At 46.1% G+C, this 16,864-nt stretch overlaps 1 protein-coding gene across 4 annotated transcripts in view; it reads left to right on the top strand.

Annotated features, from left to right (window-relative positions):
* Hs3st1 (heparan sulfate-glucosamine 3-sulfotransferase 1) overlaps positions 1-16,574 on the top strand; it is a 29,422-nt gene extending 12,848 nt beyond the window's left edge. For 2 of the 4 annotated variants that reach the window (XM_042670279.1, XM_042670282.1), the window contains exon 2: positions 15,227-16,574. In XM_042670279.1, coding sequence (XP_042526213.1) covers positions 15,311-16,216 — 906 coding nt within the window. In that variant the 5' untranslated portion in view covers positions 15,227-15,310 and the 3' untranslated portion in view covers positions 16,217-16,574. Of the gene's footprint in view, positions 1-9,012; positions 9,134-11,939; positions 12,125-15,226 lie in introns of those variants that run through there. The other 2 variants (XM_042670280.1, XM_042670281.1) reach the window with 2 other exon arrangements.
* The last annotated feature ends 290 nt before the right edge of the window (positions 16,575-16,864 follow it).

Raw genomic sequence — 16,864 nt, 5'->3', positions numbered from 1 at the left:
AGAGTGATGAACTTCGTTCTTGTCCTCTGCAGACCTCTGAACGTGCCTTGGGCATCTTCTTCATGGAGCAAATGACGCACGTTTCCTTCTTCTCCACTGAGTTGTCCAGTTTGTGTCTGTCCACTGTCTCTTTCAACTTCTTGTGGAGGTGACTGTTTCTCTAGCCACCTCTCCCCTTTCACGGGGGTGGGGGGTGGGGGTGGGGACTCCTCAAGGAGGACAAGGCCTGAAGACCATGCACAGAGAAGGCCTGGCCACCGTACCAGTCAGTGGCAGGCACCTCTGCGTACTGCTGAGTTTGCTTGTGTTTCGGTGAGGGGAAGGAGGATGTAGGGTAATTGGAAGAAGTCTCTTTAGAGCTCAAGTTAGTGATGCAGAGTATTAAAAGTTTCTCTCTGCAGATCTAAACGTTTGAGGGGAGACTAAGCAAAGCCAGTCTAGAAATGTCAGCACCAGTCATCAGAGCCTCGTTTGACTAAAACCGTGGTTCTTTGGCCAAATCGACTGTGGGAGTTGGCTTTCTTGGACAGCAACAAAATGCCGGAGATGAGGCAACTTAAAGAGAAGAAAGGTTTATTTGGGCTCACTGTCCTGGAGATTTCACTTCATGGTCAAGTGTCCTGTCATCTTTGTGCCTGTGGAGGGAGATAGTCCATCGTGATAAGATCTCAAAGCAGAGGAAGCTGATTGCTTCATGACAGTTGAAAAGCAAATGGAAGAAGATAAGACAGGGCTTCCACACTCCCCTCCAAAGGCATACCCTGCTTTAACCAACAGCCTCCTACTAGGTCCTGCCCTCTCCAAAAGGCTCCCCGCTTCCCAGTAGTGCACAGTCTTTAACACACATGCCCTGGACACTTATCCAAACCATAAGCCCTACTCATTTACACCCTGAACACTTATAAATCTGCTGATTTGGGCCAATTTGGAATAAGAAACCAGGCCTAAGGCTTCACGCTAGTTTGTTGGAGACATAAATGTGATGGGCACAGCACCAACGCAATTTGATTGGTCAAAGTAATGGAGATGAGATACCTCCGAAAACTCTTTCTTCAGGAGTCATGGTATAGACTGAGAAGATTGTAGGCTTTGACATGTGTGTTGACTTTATTAATGTCTCAATGGTCTTGGAAAAGTGAGAGAAGAGCAAGAAATCTGAGGTCCTCATCCTGAGAGTCTACACAGCAGTATGCTCCATGCTGGGCCTGGAACTGGTGCTTCACAAGTTAGAGTTCCTCAGGTCTCACAGCCGGAGAATGCACCAAAAGACAGAACAATCTAGAACATTCCAGGGTAGGCAGGCTGCTTCCTGTCCTTCCCTCATTCCCAGCACCTTGCCTTTCCTAGTCCATTGTGAGTCGAGGAAGATAGTACCACTTTAAAAGATAACTCATATCTTCACCTCATCTTTTCCTTGAAAATTTTATGTCTTACCAACTGGCAGCCTGGCCCCTCCCACTGCCCTGATTGTGCTGTGAAATAAAGGACTTTTTATGTATATGATTTTTGCCTCCCCTCTCTCTCCACACATTTTACCCTTATACAGGCCTGAATTGCTTGAAGGAAGGGACAGGATGGATGTTGACTTTGTTTTCAATTCCCTGGAACTTGCTGTGTCTGTGTAGGTCTCCACTGAACCATTGATTCCTGGAGCTGATAAGGTGGTTTTTCTCAAATCCTGATCTTTTGCTGTGGTTATGTTTCCATTTACTTAGAGAGAGATAGTGTGTTGTATGTGGCAAGAAGTCGGACCCTGAGGAAGTGCTCAGTCCCATTCCCCAGTATGTGTGGGTGTGTGTGTTTTCCTGGAATTGAACTGAAGACCTTACGCATACCAAGCAAGTACATTACCACGAAATAAAAGCGCAGCCCTAACTCCTGAACTTACATATTCATGAGAGCAAGCGAAAGTCTGGCAGTAAATCACCTCTGTCCAGCCTAGAACTTCCACTTTGGAGCTGGACAAAGGGAATATTATTTTTCTCCACCACAAGTACTGACCCTTTGTGCCTGCTTCATGCTGAAGGCTTGCTTCTAACGGTTTATTTTACTGTCACTGAGTAACTTCAGATATGAGGCTTGTTCAATTCAATTCAGACTACCACAACAAAGAAATAATGCAGACGGGATTGTTTGTAGGCAGGAGAATTTATTTCCTAGGGTAGTGTGGGCCAGGAGGACCAAGGTCGGGGACACCACAGTGATGGCAGACTTCCAAATTTGCTCAGCATCCTCACGTGATAGGAAGAGAGTAAATGCACTCCCGGCCCCTTTCTCTGAGGGTGATTATCACCTTCCTGAAGCCCCATTCATCAACTCATCCATCCCCTCCCCGAGGCCAGACCCCAGAGACCACCACTTGTAGGCATTTAGAATTCAGCATGAATTTTGGAGGGATACACATGTTTCCTTCCATCGTTGCCTATTTTCTGCTATTGTAACTGAATAGGTGGGACTAGAATATTTGCATAAGAAATGTGACTCCTTCTATCTGTATCTAAAACATGATATGGTCATCTGGTGGGTGGTCATGCTGCATAATCCCACAGGAAAAGGGGGAAGGGCCAAAGAAAGGGAGAGTGAGCAGTCCCCACGTCTCATAAAGACATGAATTCATTCAGCTGCGGGGAAATGTCATGAGTTAAACACCTCTCATTAGGCCTTGACTCTTCCGTGTCTGTTGTATAGGTAACGGAGTTCCCAAACATGCTTCATGGAGAACATTCAAACCATTGCCTGTCCATGATAGTGCAATACTCTATTCTTCATCTTATTTTGTTCCTGTAATGATTAAGCATAGATTATACATTGTTCCCTCGTCTAACTTATCCGCCTGTGAATCAGGCCCCTGATTCAATTAATACTCATAGAATAAGTGCTAGTTATGACTATGAGCAGAATGAGAGTAGAATATGAGAGACTCGATCTGAAGCAGCAGTTCTTTTTTATCTGTACCTTTCATTTTCAAGAAACTCGCAGCTCAGAAATTTAACAGAAGTGACTATTTTGAACCTATAAAATGTTGGGCTGATGTGGCGAGACTGTGGTTAACTTTTAAGGGTCATCATTTTCTTTGGAATTTTGGATAGATGCCAACAAAGACAACTCTACTTCTTTAGTGTCTACAACTTGCATTCTGAAGATACTGAAGAACTCCTAGAGGGTCTCTGTGTCCTGCCTACTAAAACTCTGGGGCAGAATTCAGGATTGGTGTCCAGCTCTTGATTCCCAGCCCTCATTCCTAAGCAAAGATGACCGTGGAGCTACATTTTGTGTGCCTGAGATTATGGACAATAGTGATTTTTATCTACCTGAATAAAGCACTTGTCAGCCTTAACAGTAAAAAGCAAAACCAAAAGATGATAGATAACTGACATCCTGTGAGCTTTCTACATACCAGGCCTACTCTGATGTGTGCCTTGTAGTAATATCTCCTTTGTTCTTATGATAGCCTTATAAAGTTGATATTGTGATCAAACCCCATACTTTAGAAGAAAAAATGAGACCTACAAGTCACATGATTTGCTCTTGGAATCAGGAGTATAGGGTAGATCTAGAGCTAGGACTCAAACCTAGACTGTAGCCAGGTGCGGGTGGCTCATGCCTCTAATTCTAGCTACTCAGGTGGTTGAGGTCAGAGGATTATGGTTCAAAGCCAGTTTGGACAAAAACATCCCTGTGAGACTCTTATCTCCAATTAACTACTCAGAAACCAGAAGTAGAACTATGGCTCAAAGAGGTAGAGTGCTAACCTTAAGCCCAGGACCTGAGTTCAAGCCCATGACAATAACAATAACAACAAAACACACAAAATAACTAGCATTCCTATGGAGTGGGCTCCAGAATTCATCCAATGAATCTAGATTACATCTTGAGTCTTGCCTGCTTGTTTCAACTTCTTTATTTAAATGATAGCAAATGTTTTAACATAAAACATAAATCACTCATTTTCATTAGCATTCAGAACAAATGAATAACACAGTCTATGATGCTTTGCCTTGATATAGATCATTGTATCTGATCTGAAGATATGTCAATTGGGATGAGAGATAGTAAGAGATTGCAAGTGTTGTGTCCAGGGTAATTCATGTGTAGTGCTGTAAATCTGAATACATCACAGGACATTTAAATATTTCAAGATGACAAGGTAATAAAATGGCATTATCTTGATAAGGTAAATTGATACAGAAATTTTAAAGCTTGAATTCAAGATAAATAAGATACTAATTAATTTTGCTGATTCCCCCAAACATCAGCACAAAGGAATATTGAACTTGCATTGCATTTTTAAGTGTTCATCAAGGCAGGTGCAAATAAGTGGGGGAGGGGGCAGAGGCAAGAAGTGTGTACTCTTGCTGATTCACAGCTATCATATTAATGGCAGCAGATTTAGTCCAAGAAGGAAAAAAAAAAGAACCTGGGATGGTGCTGATTTCTACTCTAGTTTTTCCCCTGAGCTCCTTGCAGACTTGGTTTCTCTCTTCCTGGCAATACAAACAAACAATCCTGATTTAGGATGGTTTGCCTTAAAGTTTTTCAACTTAACTGTGGTGAGAAAATGCTAAGCATTCAGTAGATCCCGTCTGTTGAGCTTAGAATATGGAGCTGTGCCTGAGCTGGTCATACTTGCTCCCGTGCTCTCAAGATGCTGACAGACAACAGTGCATCACAGGGGGGACTTCCCTGCACCAAGGAAGCAGTTGACGCTTCCAGTGCTGTGTGCTGTGTCACTCAGCTACGATGTTCAATAGGTTATGGATCTACAATTCATTTTCACCTATGACATTTTCAGCAGCCAGAAGCATGTAGCAGGATATAACCATATGTGAAGTGAAGGAACAGGGTCATGTTACTGAACGGTCACTTAAATATTTGTTTTGAAATGATCATGTTAAACCATACGGATGGAAGGAGCTCTGGGCCACAGTCGAACAGAAATTTTAAAGATGTTTCTTCCATTCACTTTCCTCCTGCCTGCTGGTAAAGATGTGTTAGGACCCTGTTTTTAATTCCTGAATCCTTCAGCAGGCACTGAAGGGGTTTGCAGTTCTCACAGCCTCACACCACCTAACCTCCGCCCACCATCACCTGTGGGCCCCATAGCAAAGTCCAGCTTGGGCCTTCTGTACAGAGCACAGCCCAGCTTCCTGCTGCGAAATAACTACAGCCCGTGGCCCTGGGGGACTTTCTGCAGATCAGACTCATCTCTTCCAAGGTTATGCCCGCACAGAACCTCCCCTGTGGCCTCCATCCACGCACTTCCTGCTCCAGCTCCCTCCTGGGTCTGTGGCTACCATGGCTCACTCCATGCCACCACCTTGTGAGTAAGACACAGAGGAGAAGTCAAGTGTAAAGCAGCGAGTTTCCTGAAAGTGAAACTAGAATACTGACTTTCCCACTGCGGCCTTGTCAGGGAGCAGCTGCCATAGTTTTCGTTGGTTGAGTGCAAACTCAGGGCATTATGGGAAGAAGAACTACCATGTGCTCCACCACATATTCTACCCACCTGTATCTGTGGAGCAGTTCCTCTTTCCTCCTCTCCAGCAGCTCCTCCCAGGTATGTCCTCCAAGATCCCATATACTCACAGATAGACACCCATTTGTGTACAGTAACTGGATTGTTTCCACATCCCCAGAATTGCAGTGCCATTTGAGAAACCTTGTAGACACTTGGTAAAATGTTAGTTATGAGCTGTGGACACAATATAGCCCTTAGGTTTCAGCCTTTTGTGAGTTTGTTCTACAATTCTCCCCGCCCGCGCCCCCCCCCCCCCGCCTCTTTCTTCTTATTGGCCAAGTTGTATCCATTTAATGAAGTAATATACATCAGGACTGAGCACATAGATAGGCAAATGGAATCCTGAAAAACCCAGAGATCAGTCGCTTTGGTCCCCTGGTTTCCAACCAACAACAGCTGCCATGGTTGGCAGCAGCTGCCTGTTTAAGCCAGAATAAGTGCAGAGTTGCCTGCCCGGAGCCTACAACCAGCCAGCTTCCCGAGTGACGTCACCGGCAGTCCTGTGCTTACACAGCAGGAGAGCTCAGGAAAAGCCCTTTCCTCAGCTGCAGACCACATCCCAGTCAGCTGGACTGCTCTAAACTGGTCCACAGGACAGGTCCACCCAGGGAAGGCATCTCTCACAGTTACTGAGGCTGGAAGCCCAGCTTCAAGGTGTCAGCGTATTCAGTCCCTGGCTGCCTCCTCCCTGTGTGTTCACAAGGTGGACAGAGAAGGCACTCTGGTCCTTTCCTTTTCTTCTAAAGACACCAAACTTGTTGGGTTAAGGGGTCCCAACCGCACGTCCTCACCTAACCCTACTCACTTCCCAAAGACCCCAGCTTCCCGTACCATTGCATTGGGGATTTGCAGTCCAAAACATGAACATGACAAAGACGCATTCTGTCCCTAACAGAGTGGCTGGAGAAACGAAGCCCATCCTCCCTTTCTCTTTGCCCATCTAGGGGGATGAATTTACTTTGGTTTATAAAATCCCTGTTTCCAGCTGCAATCTCCTAATCCTCCATGCTCCAACACAACACATTCTCGTGTTTTGGGGTCCCCTGGCAAGGGAATCAGGACACAGGAGTTTCCTAGATTTTTCAGAACCTGTGTGCCTGACTTTGGGATTCTCATTCCTTACCTACCTCAACTTCCCTTTCTGTGAAATGGCAGAAGGGAACAAGAAACCCCATGGTTCTCTTTGCTTCCCATGCCCCGTGTCTCTCCACTTCTATTTCTGGGGAAACACATGGGATTTATGGGTGCCCTTCACCTGTGGGCTGAGGGATGGTGTCTCTCCCTCATGTAGGGGGAGCTTCTGTGGCTGAGAGGGCACCTGTCAGGTGTTGAGTCATAAGCCGGGGCAGGGCCAAAGCCAGCCACAGCAGAGTGGGCTGCCACAGCCCAGCGCCTGCCTCCCGTCTGCTCGCACAGCCCTGTGTCTCCTCAGCTGCTCTGAGAAATAAGAGAGGCCCTGTCCACCCTCCTGTCACAGCGCTCCGCCGTGCGCCGCCTGTGCCAGTGTTTTCTGCATCTAATGAAGGATTTATTTAGGTCACGGCTGCCTTCTGCGCCCAGCCACGCAGATGAAGTGCACAGAGAAGGAGCCTTGCTTCTCCTCCTTCTCTGGGCTGCTGCTACCCACACCTGGCTGCTTGGTACCTGTTCACAGGGCACTTTGCAAGGCCTTGCTTTGTGCTGTCCCCAAATAGAGAGCTGGATTGCTTCTGTGTATCTGTGTGTCACTGTCCTTTTGTTTCTTTTTGTCTTTTTTTTTTCCTTGAGCCCCTGGCTGGTTGAGTCACTGCAGCAGTTTGGATCGTGAACAAATGTGTTTGACTAATTATCATCCCTGGGACCCATTTATACCGTGCAGCATTTTTTTTTCTTTTCAGAGGCAAAAATAGTGGCTGGCGTTTGCAGGCTTGGCACCGGCCAGGCAATAAGGCAATATCCTGGCCACTCCATGTGTGCCATCTTATTTAACCTTCACTGCAAATACAGAGGGCCAGTGCCTCCCATCTCAGCCTCCGAAATTCAGAGGTTGTCTTGTACATTCTAAATGATAGAGCTGGGGTTTGAGTCAAGTTTCTGGCTCTAAATTCTCTGTTCATTCCAAGATCTGCCCTCGGTCCGTTCCAGTCTTGTTACCGGTTTGATCTTGTGAAACGGCCTCATTCCCATCCTGATTCCTTCTCTTTGCCATCTCCCATGATTATTTTTAATCCTGGACCTGAAAGCCAACTACCTCCACACAAGTAAGAAAACAAAGGGAGCACGCAGAACACTCCTCCCACAGGCCAGGTGGGCAGAATCTGGGCAGACATGCACATTCTAAGGCCCTTCATTCCTGGGACTGGAAGTGAGTAAGCCAACTCCGCCTGGTCCTGAGAACCAGTGCCTTAGGAATGCAGTACTCCAGGCTATCCCTCAAACACCCTGGACTAAAATCTGCCTCTCAAGGTTGCAAAGCACAGAACTCCTCCTTGCTCGCTTATCTGCCTCTAATCTTGTTCTTTAGGAGGACAAGCATTGCATGGGTAGGCTTCAAACTACCCTGCGGGGTGAGGTTGCATCTCTTATTTGTGCATTTAGTGTTTTGATTCTATCAGGGGACATTCACAGACTCCAAGATGGCGCTGAGATTTACAGCTCCATGTTCCTGCTCCTGTCGTGACCCATTGCTTCCATCCCTAGCTTGACAAGGTATCTCTTTCCTTCAGTTCTAGAGAGTGATATTTGTTACTGAGGTACTTTCAATATTTATTTTTGTAAATTTGGAAACTCTCAGCCTTTCAGAGGACGTAAGGCTGCCGAGAATGCTTGTTGGACGAGTTGCATTCCAAGAGTCTTAAGCTTTCCTCATGAGGAAAATAGGGCCAATTTCTTTTTCACCAGACAGCTGATATGGTCCAGGGAAACTTATTAACATTATGTGAACTGACCTCTGGTTCTTGGGACTCTATAAACTCTTTTTAATCCCATCCTACCTGACAGCTATGGCTACTATAAGTCCAGACAAAAGCTCATGTCAACCTTTCTTGAGAAGTGTCGTGTATAGGGAGCCAAAGTAGAGAAAATAAATATTTATGCTGGTCTGGAAATATCAGGGCCCTTCCACGGAGTGACAGTCAAAGCTCAATTTGTTTCCTATTTCTTACTTTCTGAGCTGCCAAAGATGGAAATTTAACACTTCAGCAACAGGTTATTAAGTCATTTTGTAGAGATGAAAGTGCAGACCTGCTTGGCTCTTAAAAAAGAAGAAATAACCTCATGCTTTTGATTGCCCAGAGGTTCAGTTGCATTAAAAAAGAAGAAGAAGAAGAAAGTTATGTTGTCCAACTATCTTATTTAGGTTTCAGTAAATTCTAGAAAATTCGATTATTTGATACCATGGAATGCTTGAACTGAGCAGTTCTTGCACAGTAACATATGAGATCTGGTACTTTCTGCTCTCTTATGTTGTTTTTGTACAAGCTCGGCCCGCTGTTTGGAATTCACTTCCCCCTGCCCACCGGGAACACAGACATGCAAAGGGAGAGATGAATGCCCAGAGCTTTGCAGATGGCCTTGGAATTTGAGCTATGACATTTCCTGATTCAGAGATCTTGAGCAGATCATTTACCCTAAATTGTAAGTTTCTAGTAAATGTCTGTATCTAGTGTGGGGAGAGGGGGAGGCAGGGCACTGATGTTTGTCATGTGTAGGGCCCTGTGCTGTGTACTTGGTACGAATAGCATTCAATCCAGATGGCTCCCCTGTGAAGTAGGTTTAAACCTGAGCTGAACATTGAACCCTCAAAGGTACCTGAAGACAGTTAGGTACAGGAATCCCACCTTGCATCTGTCTGATTGCAAACCCTTCTTTGCTTTCCAACTCTTCTTAGCCATGATTTCATTGCTTAGAAATATAAATAAATGAGAGAACACCTCCCTCTCCATCATGTGGTAAGTGTTAAAAGAGATGATCTATGTGCCAGTACTTACTGCCTGGCACATGATGGCACATGTCCAGCAGGCAGCCCCTTCCTCTGTATCTCTTTTCCTGAATCTTATCAAGTACTTGTGGGCCATGATTAGATCATCCCTATTGCCCTGGAGGAGATTCTGACCACACCAGCTATATTCTTCTTCCTGTTAATGGCCAGTTGTTCTGCAGACAAGGTGCTGCTAGCACACCTCTGTTGCTGATGCAAGCTTCTATTCATGAAATATTATTCTTACTTCATTTGGGTCCATGAATGTGTTCCAGTGTTAGGACTAAGAGCCTCTGTTACAGTCAAGGTCATAATGTGAATTACGTGACAAGAAGACTTCAGAAGAAAAATTTAAAAATATTTTGAAGGGTTATGTTACAGCTTCCTCCCCTCTGACATTTAAAATGTTTTCTAGATTCACAGATGTTTATGTCCTGTCACCATTAGACATACAGAAGCCCCTTGCAACATCTGGCTGATGCTTGACTCTCTAGAGATCGCTGGCAAAGCTACTACTATATGATACAGACTTTTAAAATTCCTCTGTTTGCTAAATGGAAATCCTTTCTCAGTAACCTTTAGACATTGGCCTAACCGTTGATTGTCCTTAACAAGTTGATGTAACAAATAGACAGCAGTCTCTATAATGTACCGGAAATCCTACCAGGCTCTGAGCCCAACAGCCAGAGAAGACCTGACAACAACCAAGAGGCTCAATAAGGTGCATTGTAGGGAGGGGCAAACAGTAGACAACCAAGGGATCTCCGAAAGTATTTGAGGACCATCAAATGGGTTGATGTGAATGAGAGGGTGTCTGTGTACTAGGGGAGATGTTTGGAAAAAAAACAAACCTGACCTGATCATCAAACAGCAGCCTCAGAAAACCTGGAGCACCCTAGCAACCTAGAAATGAGGAGTCATAAATTCCAAGGCCAAAGATGGGTGGGTTTGGGTGGGTTCTGGAGGACAGATAGGTGAGTGAGGCTTAAGCCCGGATGAAGGTGCAATGTGAAGCTGGAGGGGCCACTTTAGGGGACACCCCACGGCCCCCGATAGGAATGAATTTGGATTAAATTCTAAAGCAAGTCCCCTTGTGGATGTTTCTGGAGTCCCCTGCATGGTTCACCTGTGGTTTTATGTTCACATTGGGGCCTGCGGAAGCCTGGAGTCGCTGGTGCGAGGAGTTCATGTCCTTTGACTTCCTGAGCCCCGGGGTTTGGTTTGTCACTGCAGCGCCTAGAAAACAGCACAGAAATGGCTGTGTCTGCCCCTGGGAACTATTAATTGGCCTACAAGGAAGGAAGGTGCGTGTTTTGCTCATCCAAGCAAAGCTGAGTCTTCATAGAAATGCTATTGCTTATCCAAGAATCAGCACTAAGCATGAATATTTAACAGGGCTGAAGAACCAGACCAAGAGGCCCAGTTAGTAAGACTCATGCACACCCAGTTCTTGGTTAAGAATCAGACTGGTTGGCCCAGTAACTGTTTGTACACTAACTGTAGATCTTGCCAAGAAGTGAAATGGGAAACAAAGACCCGGGCTTTGCCTGCTCAGTGTTGGAATCCTTGCCCTGTCCCCCAGCTCTCTAGACAAAACCACTGCATTCATCCTGTAGTAGAGACCACTCTGGTGGAGTTGGCAGGAAGGATATCCCATGAATCAAAAAGTCATCCTTAGCCCAGAGCCTACACAGGGCCCATGACACAGACTAGAGAGGAGGTCGAAGGGATGGCCTCAGCTCCAGATGCTGTGGAGCATTCTAGATCCCTGCCCTTGACAGCTCCAAACTTCCAGACCATTCCATGTGTTCAGGATGACCTGGTTCATTCCTTGTGGGAGAAGAGTGAATTTATCTTCAGAGAGAATAATGGTTGTCTGTGCCTTCGGCAAGTTCAGACTCACCCTCCTGGTCCTCTTCCCGCTCAGGAAGGCCTCCTCTGTGGCTTAGTGCTCCACATGTGTTTTCCACCATAGCCTGGACAGGTGCTATAAAGATCCACACAGTGGATTTTTTTAGGCATGATACAAAAGGATGCATAGGATTGTGCATAGTGATTGCACGTTGCAACAGTGATATTTTGGATATATGTTGATCACACGAAATATGTTTGAAATGGCTCCTAGAAAATTTAAAAGGGCAGATCCAGCCTACAGTATATTTCTGTTGGACAACCCTGGCATATCATCTTATTTCCGTTTCAGTATAGTCATTGGGGCTGGTGGAAATGTGCCCATTTTACACCCTGAGAGGCAAAGACACACTGACCAAGGTCAAAGCTAGAAGCATGATGCCTTCACCCCATCTACTAAGCAGAACAGATGACTGGGTGTGACATCATCCTGGGTGTACCCCATGCATCAGCTGATTCTGAAGTTGGTGGCCAAGGAATTGTCCTTGCTGGCTCTATTCTGTTGTGTCTCTCTTCTTTGGGGACCTCTTCAGCACAATCCTTGTTTTATAGAAAGCAGTCATAGCAACCAAGGCTACAGGACTAGAATTCAGGATCCAAAATTTCCAAGTCCAGATTTGGAACTGTGGCTGTGGGAAGTCATCTCAAGCATCTTCACTGATAACATGAAAAGACAACATGACTCTCTTGGGCCGGAATTCCAAGCGTCATTCTGATGCTGAGATTCCCTTGTCAAGGTCAGTGTGGTGCTGATGGAGCTTCCAGCTCCATCTGAACTTGGGCATCTTTTCTGGCTATGCCTCTGGTGGGTCCAAATGATTGAGCCAGCAAAAGAAGTTGTCTCCTACTCGCTATTTTGTGTGCATACATATTCCATTGCATATTAGTGAATAGTAACATGGCCTATTTACTTAGATATGCATATGTGTATAAAATACATATACGCAGTCTATATACATGTGTAGCATATATGCAAATATACTTATATGCACATATATAACATGTGTAGCTAGAAATATATGTATATTTACTCTGGCATAAACACACACATATATATGTATACACACAGATAGATAGGATTTCAGCTAATTTTCCCCTGTAAAACTGAAATATATTTGGAATGCAAAAGGTCTAGACATAAGTGCATTCATTTTTAGAAAGTATTAAAGTAGAAACAAGGGGCTTTTAACTACTAACTGCCTTTTTTTTCATTTTCTTCTCTTTTTTTTTTTTTTTGTAAAAGCCAAACTATATTTTGGCTGTCTGCTGGTAATTTCCCCTTTAGAAGCCGTCTCAGAGGTATCCTGTACTACCCAGAAAACAGCATCAACTAGCCAGACTATCTAAACAGCAGATCTAGCTGGGTTATTGTTTTGTGGGTCTTCATGCAGAACTGTAAGAAGAAGTGATACTTAGTTTTAGGTGTTAGTACTTTACCTTTCCCCTGGACCATGAAATCATACGTACATGTGATAGACAAAGACACACGTGCATACACACACACACACACCACCACCACCACCACCACCACCAGGCCTATGTTTTTCTCTCCACATGATCATTTGAAAAGGAAATGAAATTTGACTGAAGCATTCTGAAACATTCCTTTGACTGAAGCAAATGACCCATTACCCTCCCTGCACACCCCATCAGCACAACCGGCCTCAAACCACATCTTGCGTGGCCAACCCTCCTTAACACTTCTTCTCCTTAAAAAATTCTTGCTACCTAATCTCTCAAGTGTCTGCCCTGGTGCACTCTCATTCTCTGATAGCAAATCTGGTCCATTGCTTGCTACATAACTTACATTTGTTTTCTCAAGGCAGGGAAAACAGATCAAGAAATTTGATCTGAAGTCCTGGGTTGTGTTGGTTGTTCATATATATATATATATATATATATATATATATATTCTGGACAAGCTGGGATTAGAGGCAGGAGTTACCATGCCTGATCCAGTCATCAAATGTTACTTGTTTTTAACATGGTGAAGTACAATTTAAACACATTCTAAAGAAGGGGATGGATCTTCTCAATAGAAAACATTTCACTGGTTTTATAAACATGGCAGGGCCCATACTAGGCCTGTCTCTAACCCATCCCTTCAGTGTTGAAGCAGAGTTACTGAAGTGAGCATTCAAAGTCTCCTCTGGTCTGGAGGCTGCCAAACACAGGTGCTCGTGCATCTGCTCCTCCACAGCCTCTCCCACAACATACCCGCTCTGGGAGGCCCCAACACCAAGGCTAAGTAGTCATTAGCCTGTGTGTGTCCTTCTGGGGTTTTACTGGCCGAATGCTGTCAGAAAGGTGAAGAAGAGGAATTGGGTAGAAGGAGGCAGTTTGAAGAATGAGAGAAGGAAATTTAGCTTTGAATCCGGGCTCTGATTTTAGAAATGGACTACATTTGGGGCTCCTTCGACACGTCGGTCATCTACAGAGTAGATGCCTACACTAAGCCTAAGAGCGATAGCAGTGAGCCATAGAGCCAATTGGGAGCTGCTTTATTCGCAGTAAGGCGTTATGTACACAAGCCATTTTGCTCTTCTGCTTACATCACTTTTTACCCCCTCTTGTCCCACTGTAAGCATTTCTCCTGTGAAGACTTCTCCATTGTCACAGGCCAAAAAAGGCATGTGCCTACCAACCTACTACCACATCTTTCTGCAAACAGTCAAGGGTAGGCCTGGTGGCTCACGCCTGTCACCCCAGTTACTCAGAAAGTAGAGAGCAGGAGGATCTCATTCAAGGTCAGCCCGGGGTGGGGGAGGTTCGTGAGACTCCCCCATATCAACACTCAAAGTGCTGGGTGGTGGCTTGTATCTGTAATCTCAGCTCTGCAGGAGCATCCGTAGGAGGGATGCAGTATGGGGACTCTGTCTTAAATGTTACTGAAGCAAAATAAAGAGCTGGGGTGTGGTTTGATGAGTAGAACCCCAAGGCCAGCTGCTGGCCAGGGCACTTTCTTCCCATGGTGGTGGCACCAGCGCTGGGGCCTGGCCTCGTGAGGCCAGCGTTGTCATGGCTCTCCATTCACCATGTGTCAAGCCCACAAGTTTCTCCTTGCTTGCACCCTTCTCCTTTCTCTCCTTTCTCCTTGCTTGCCCCAGTGAGACTGTTGCCAGGCTTGGGTACTGGGTGATGGTTCTCTTGCTCAGGTTTGCTTGCCCTGGGAGAGGAAGAGCCCCTAAAAGGGTGGGGGTGGGGGGGGGGTGAAGAAACAAGCCTTGTTCTAGATCACTGACAGGGCTACTGAGACGTAGGAAGCTATTTCCCTGGTGTTGGGTGGAGCCCAGTGACCGAGATTTCCACCCTTTTCTGTAGGGCAGGGTTGTGGAATGGTGGCCGAGAAGGGATTTCTGGCCTTGTTTTTGTACCACGTGTGAGATAGCCATACGGAGATGCGCAAACAAATGAAAAACAATAGAGGGAATGTACTATGAATAAAAATCAGTGCATGTAAATTTAAATAAACAAAGTTATTGGCACACAGCCTTGGCCAGTGCTTTGGTCCTTCTTCTCTGGGTGCTCAAGATGTCTAACATCACATTTGGAACAGGAATTACCATAGACTCCATAGCTCTATAAATATATATAAATAAATATATATATATATATATATATCCCCAAAGATATATATATATGTGTGTGTGTATATATACACACACACATATACACATATATAGTTTTTTTTCACTCTAACCTCTTACAAAGTGTTACAGAGAGACGAACAAGACTCCAAAGAAGGTAAAACGCAGCGCCCAGATTACAGGCGTCCACGGTGTGGCTTCTCTCCTCCATTTGGGGTTAACACGTGTACTTGTTCTTATCTTTCTCCCCAGTAACCTTCGACACCCATGTGCCACTGATCGGAGGTCGGTCCCAGCCGCGTGGGGCGCCCTGAGGCCCCCCCCCAGGTGTCCGGCATGGCCTGGGCGGCGCTGCTCCTGGGCGCGCTGCTGCTGGTGGCCCAGCCCCGGCTGGTGCCTTCGCGCCCGGCCTCTCCCGGGTTCGAGCCCAGCGATGGCGGCGGGGGGGTCGCCCCCACCAACGGCTCGGCCCGGCAGCTGCCTCACACCATCATCATCGGGGTGCGCAAGGGCGGCACGCGCGCGCTGCTGGAGATGCTCAGCCTGCACCCCGACGTGGCGGCCGCGGAGAACGAGGTGCACTTCTTCGACTGGGAGGAGCACTACAGCCAGGGCCTGGGCTGGTACCTCAGCCAGATGCCCTTGTCCCTGCCACACCAGCTCACGGTGGAGAAGACCCCGGCCTACTTCACCTCCCCCAAAGTGCCCGCGCGAGTGCACCGCATGAACCCCGCCATCCGCCTGCTGCTCATCCTGCGGGACCCCTCGGAGCGCGTGCTGTCCGACTACACGCAGGTGTTCTACAACCACCTGCAGAAGCGCAAGCCCTACCCTGCCATCGAGGAGTTCCTGGTGCGCCACGGCCGCCTCAACGTGGACTACAAGGCGCTCAACCGCAGCCTGTACCACGTGCACATGCAGAACTGGCTGCGCTTCTTCCCGCTCGGCCGCTTCCACATCGTGGACGGGGACCGCCTCATCCGGGACCCCTTCCCCGAGATCCAGAAGGTGGAGAGGTTCCTGCGCCTGGCGCCCCAGATCAACGCCTCCAACTTCTACTTCAACAAGACCAAAGGGTTCTACTGCCTGCGGGACGGGGGCCGGGACCGCTGCTTGCACGAGTCCAAGGGCCGCGCGCACCCCCAGGTGGACCCCAAACTCCTCCACAAACTGCACGAGTACTTCCACGAGCCCAATAAGAAGTTCTTCGAGCTGGTGGGCAGAACATTTGACTGGCACTGATGGGCGATCATGGTCCCAGGCAGAAACCCAGACCTGTACATCCAGAGGGGGAGGGAGAGAATTTAAAACAGAAAGAAAAAGCATTTAAGCTATAATTTATTTGTAAAAACAAATTCCATAAATTACTTCTGTACAGTATTAGATTCACAATTGCCATATATATATATAAATATAAATATACTAGTTATATTTTTCTACTTGTTAAACGGAGGGCATTTTGTATTGTTTTTTCATGGTTGTTAACGTTGTGTAATATGTTATATGAAAGAACTAAACTATTTCACTGAGAAAAAAAAAAAAGATTTTTCTGGAGATACTTTCTTTTTTTTTTTAATATAATTAACTGGCCCCCAACTCATGGTCTCTATTGTATTCATGGCGGAAAAAAAGAAAGATGATTCCTAGCGGTTACATCTTCGCTCCTTCTCCTCACCTGTCTACAATGTCCTTTTAATTTTGAGTGTCTCCCTATCATCATCAGATGTATCTCTCTTTTTTTTTACTTGCATCGTGAGAATTGTCTTCTCTTAGATTCTCTTTTGGCTGTGGGAGAGCTGTTAGTCATCCGTCTCCGTGGGGAGTTTAACCCTTGGTAAACTTGTAGTAGACATGACAGTTCACTGGTTGGAGAAGCAGGTAATAGCTTGT

Source organism: Dipodomys spectabilis, unplaced genomic scaffold, assembly GCF_019054845.1.
Source record: "Dipodomys spectabilis isolate Male_0828 unplaced genomic scaffold, ASM1905484v1 ptg000532l, whole genome shotgun sequence".
Lineage (NCBI taxonomy): Eukaryota > Metazoa > Chordata > Mammalia > Rodentia > Heteromyidae > Dipodomys > Dipodomys spectabilis.
Note: the sequence above shows the minus strand (reverse complement) of the source record. Positions and strands in the feature narration are given on the sequence as shown.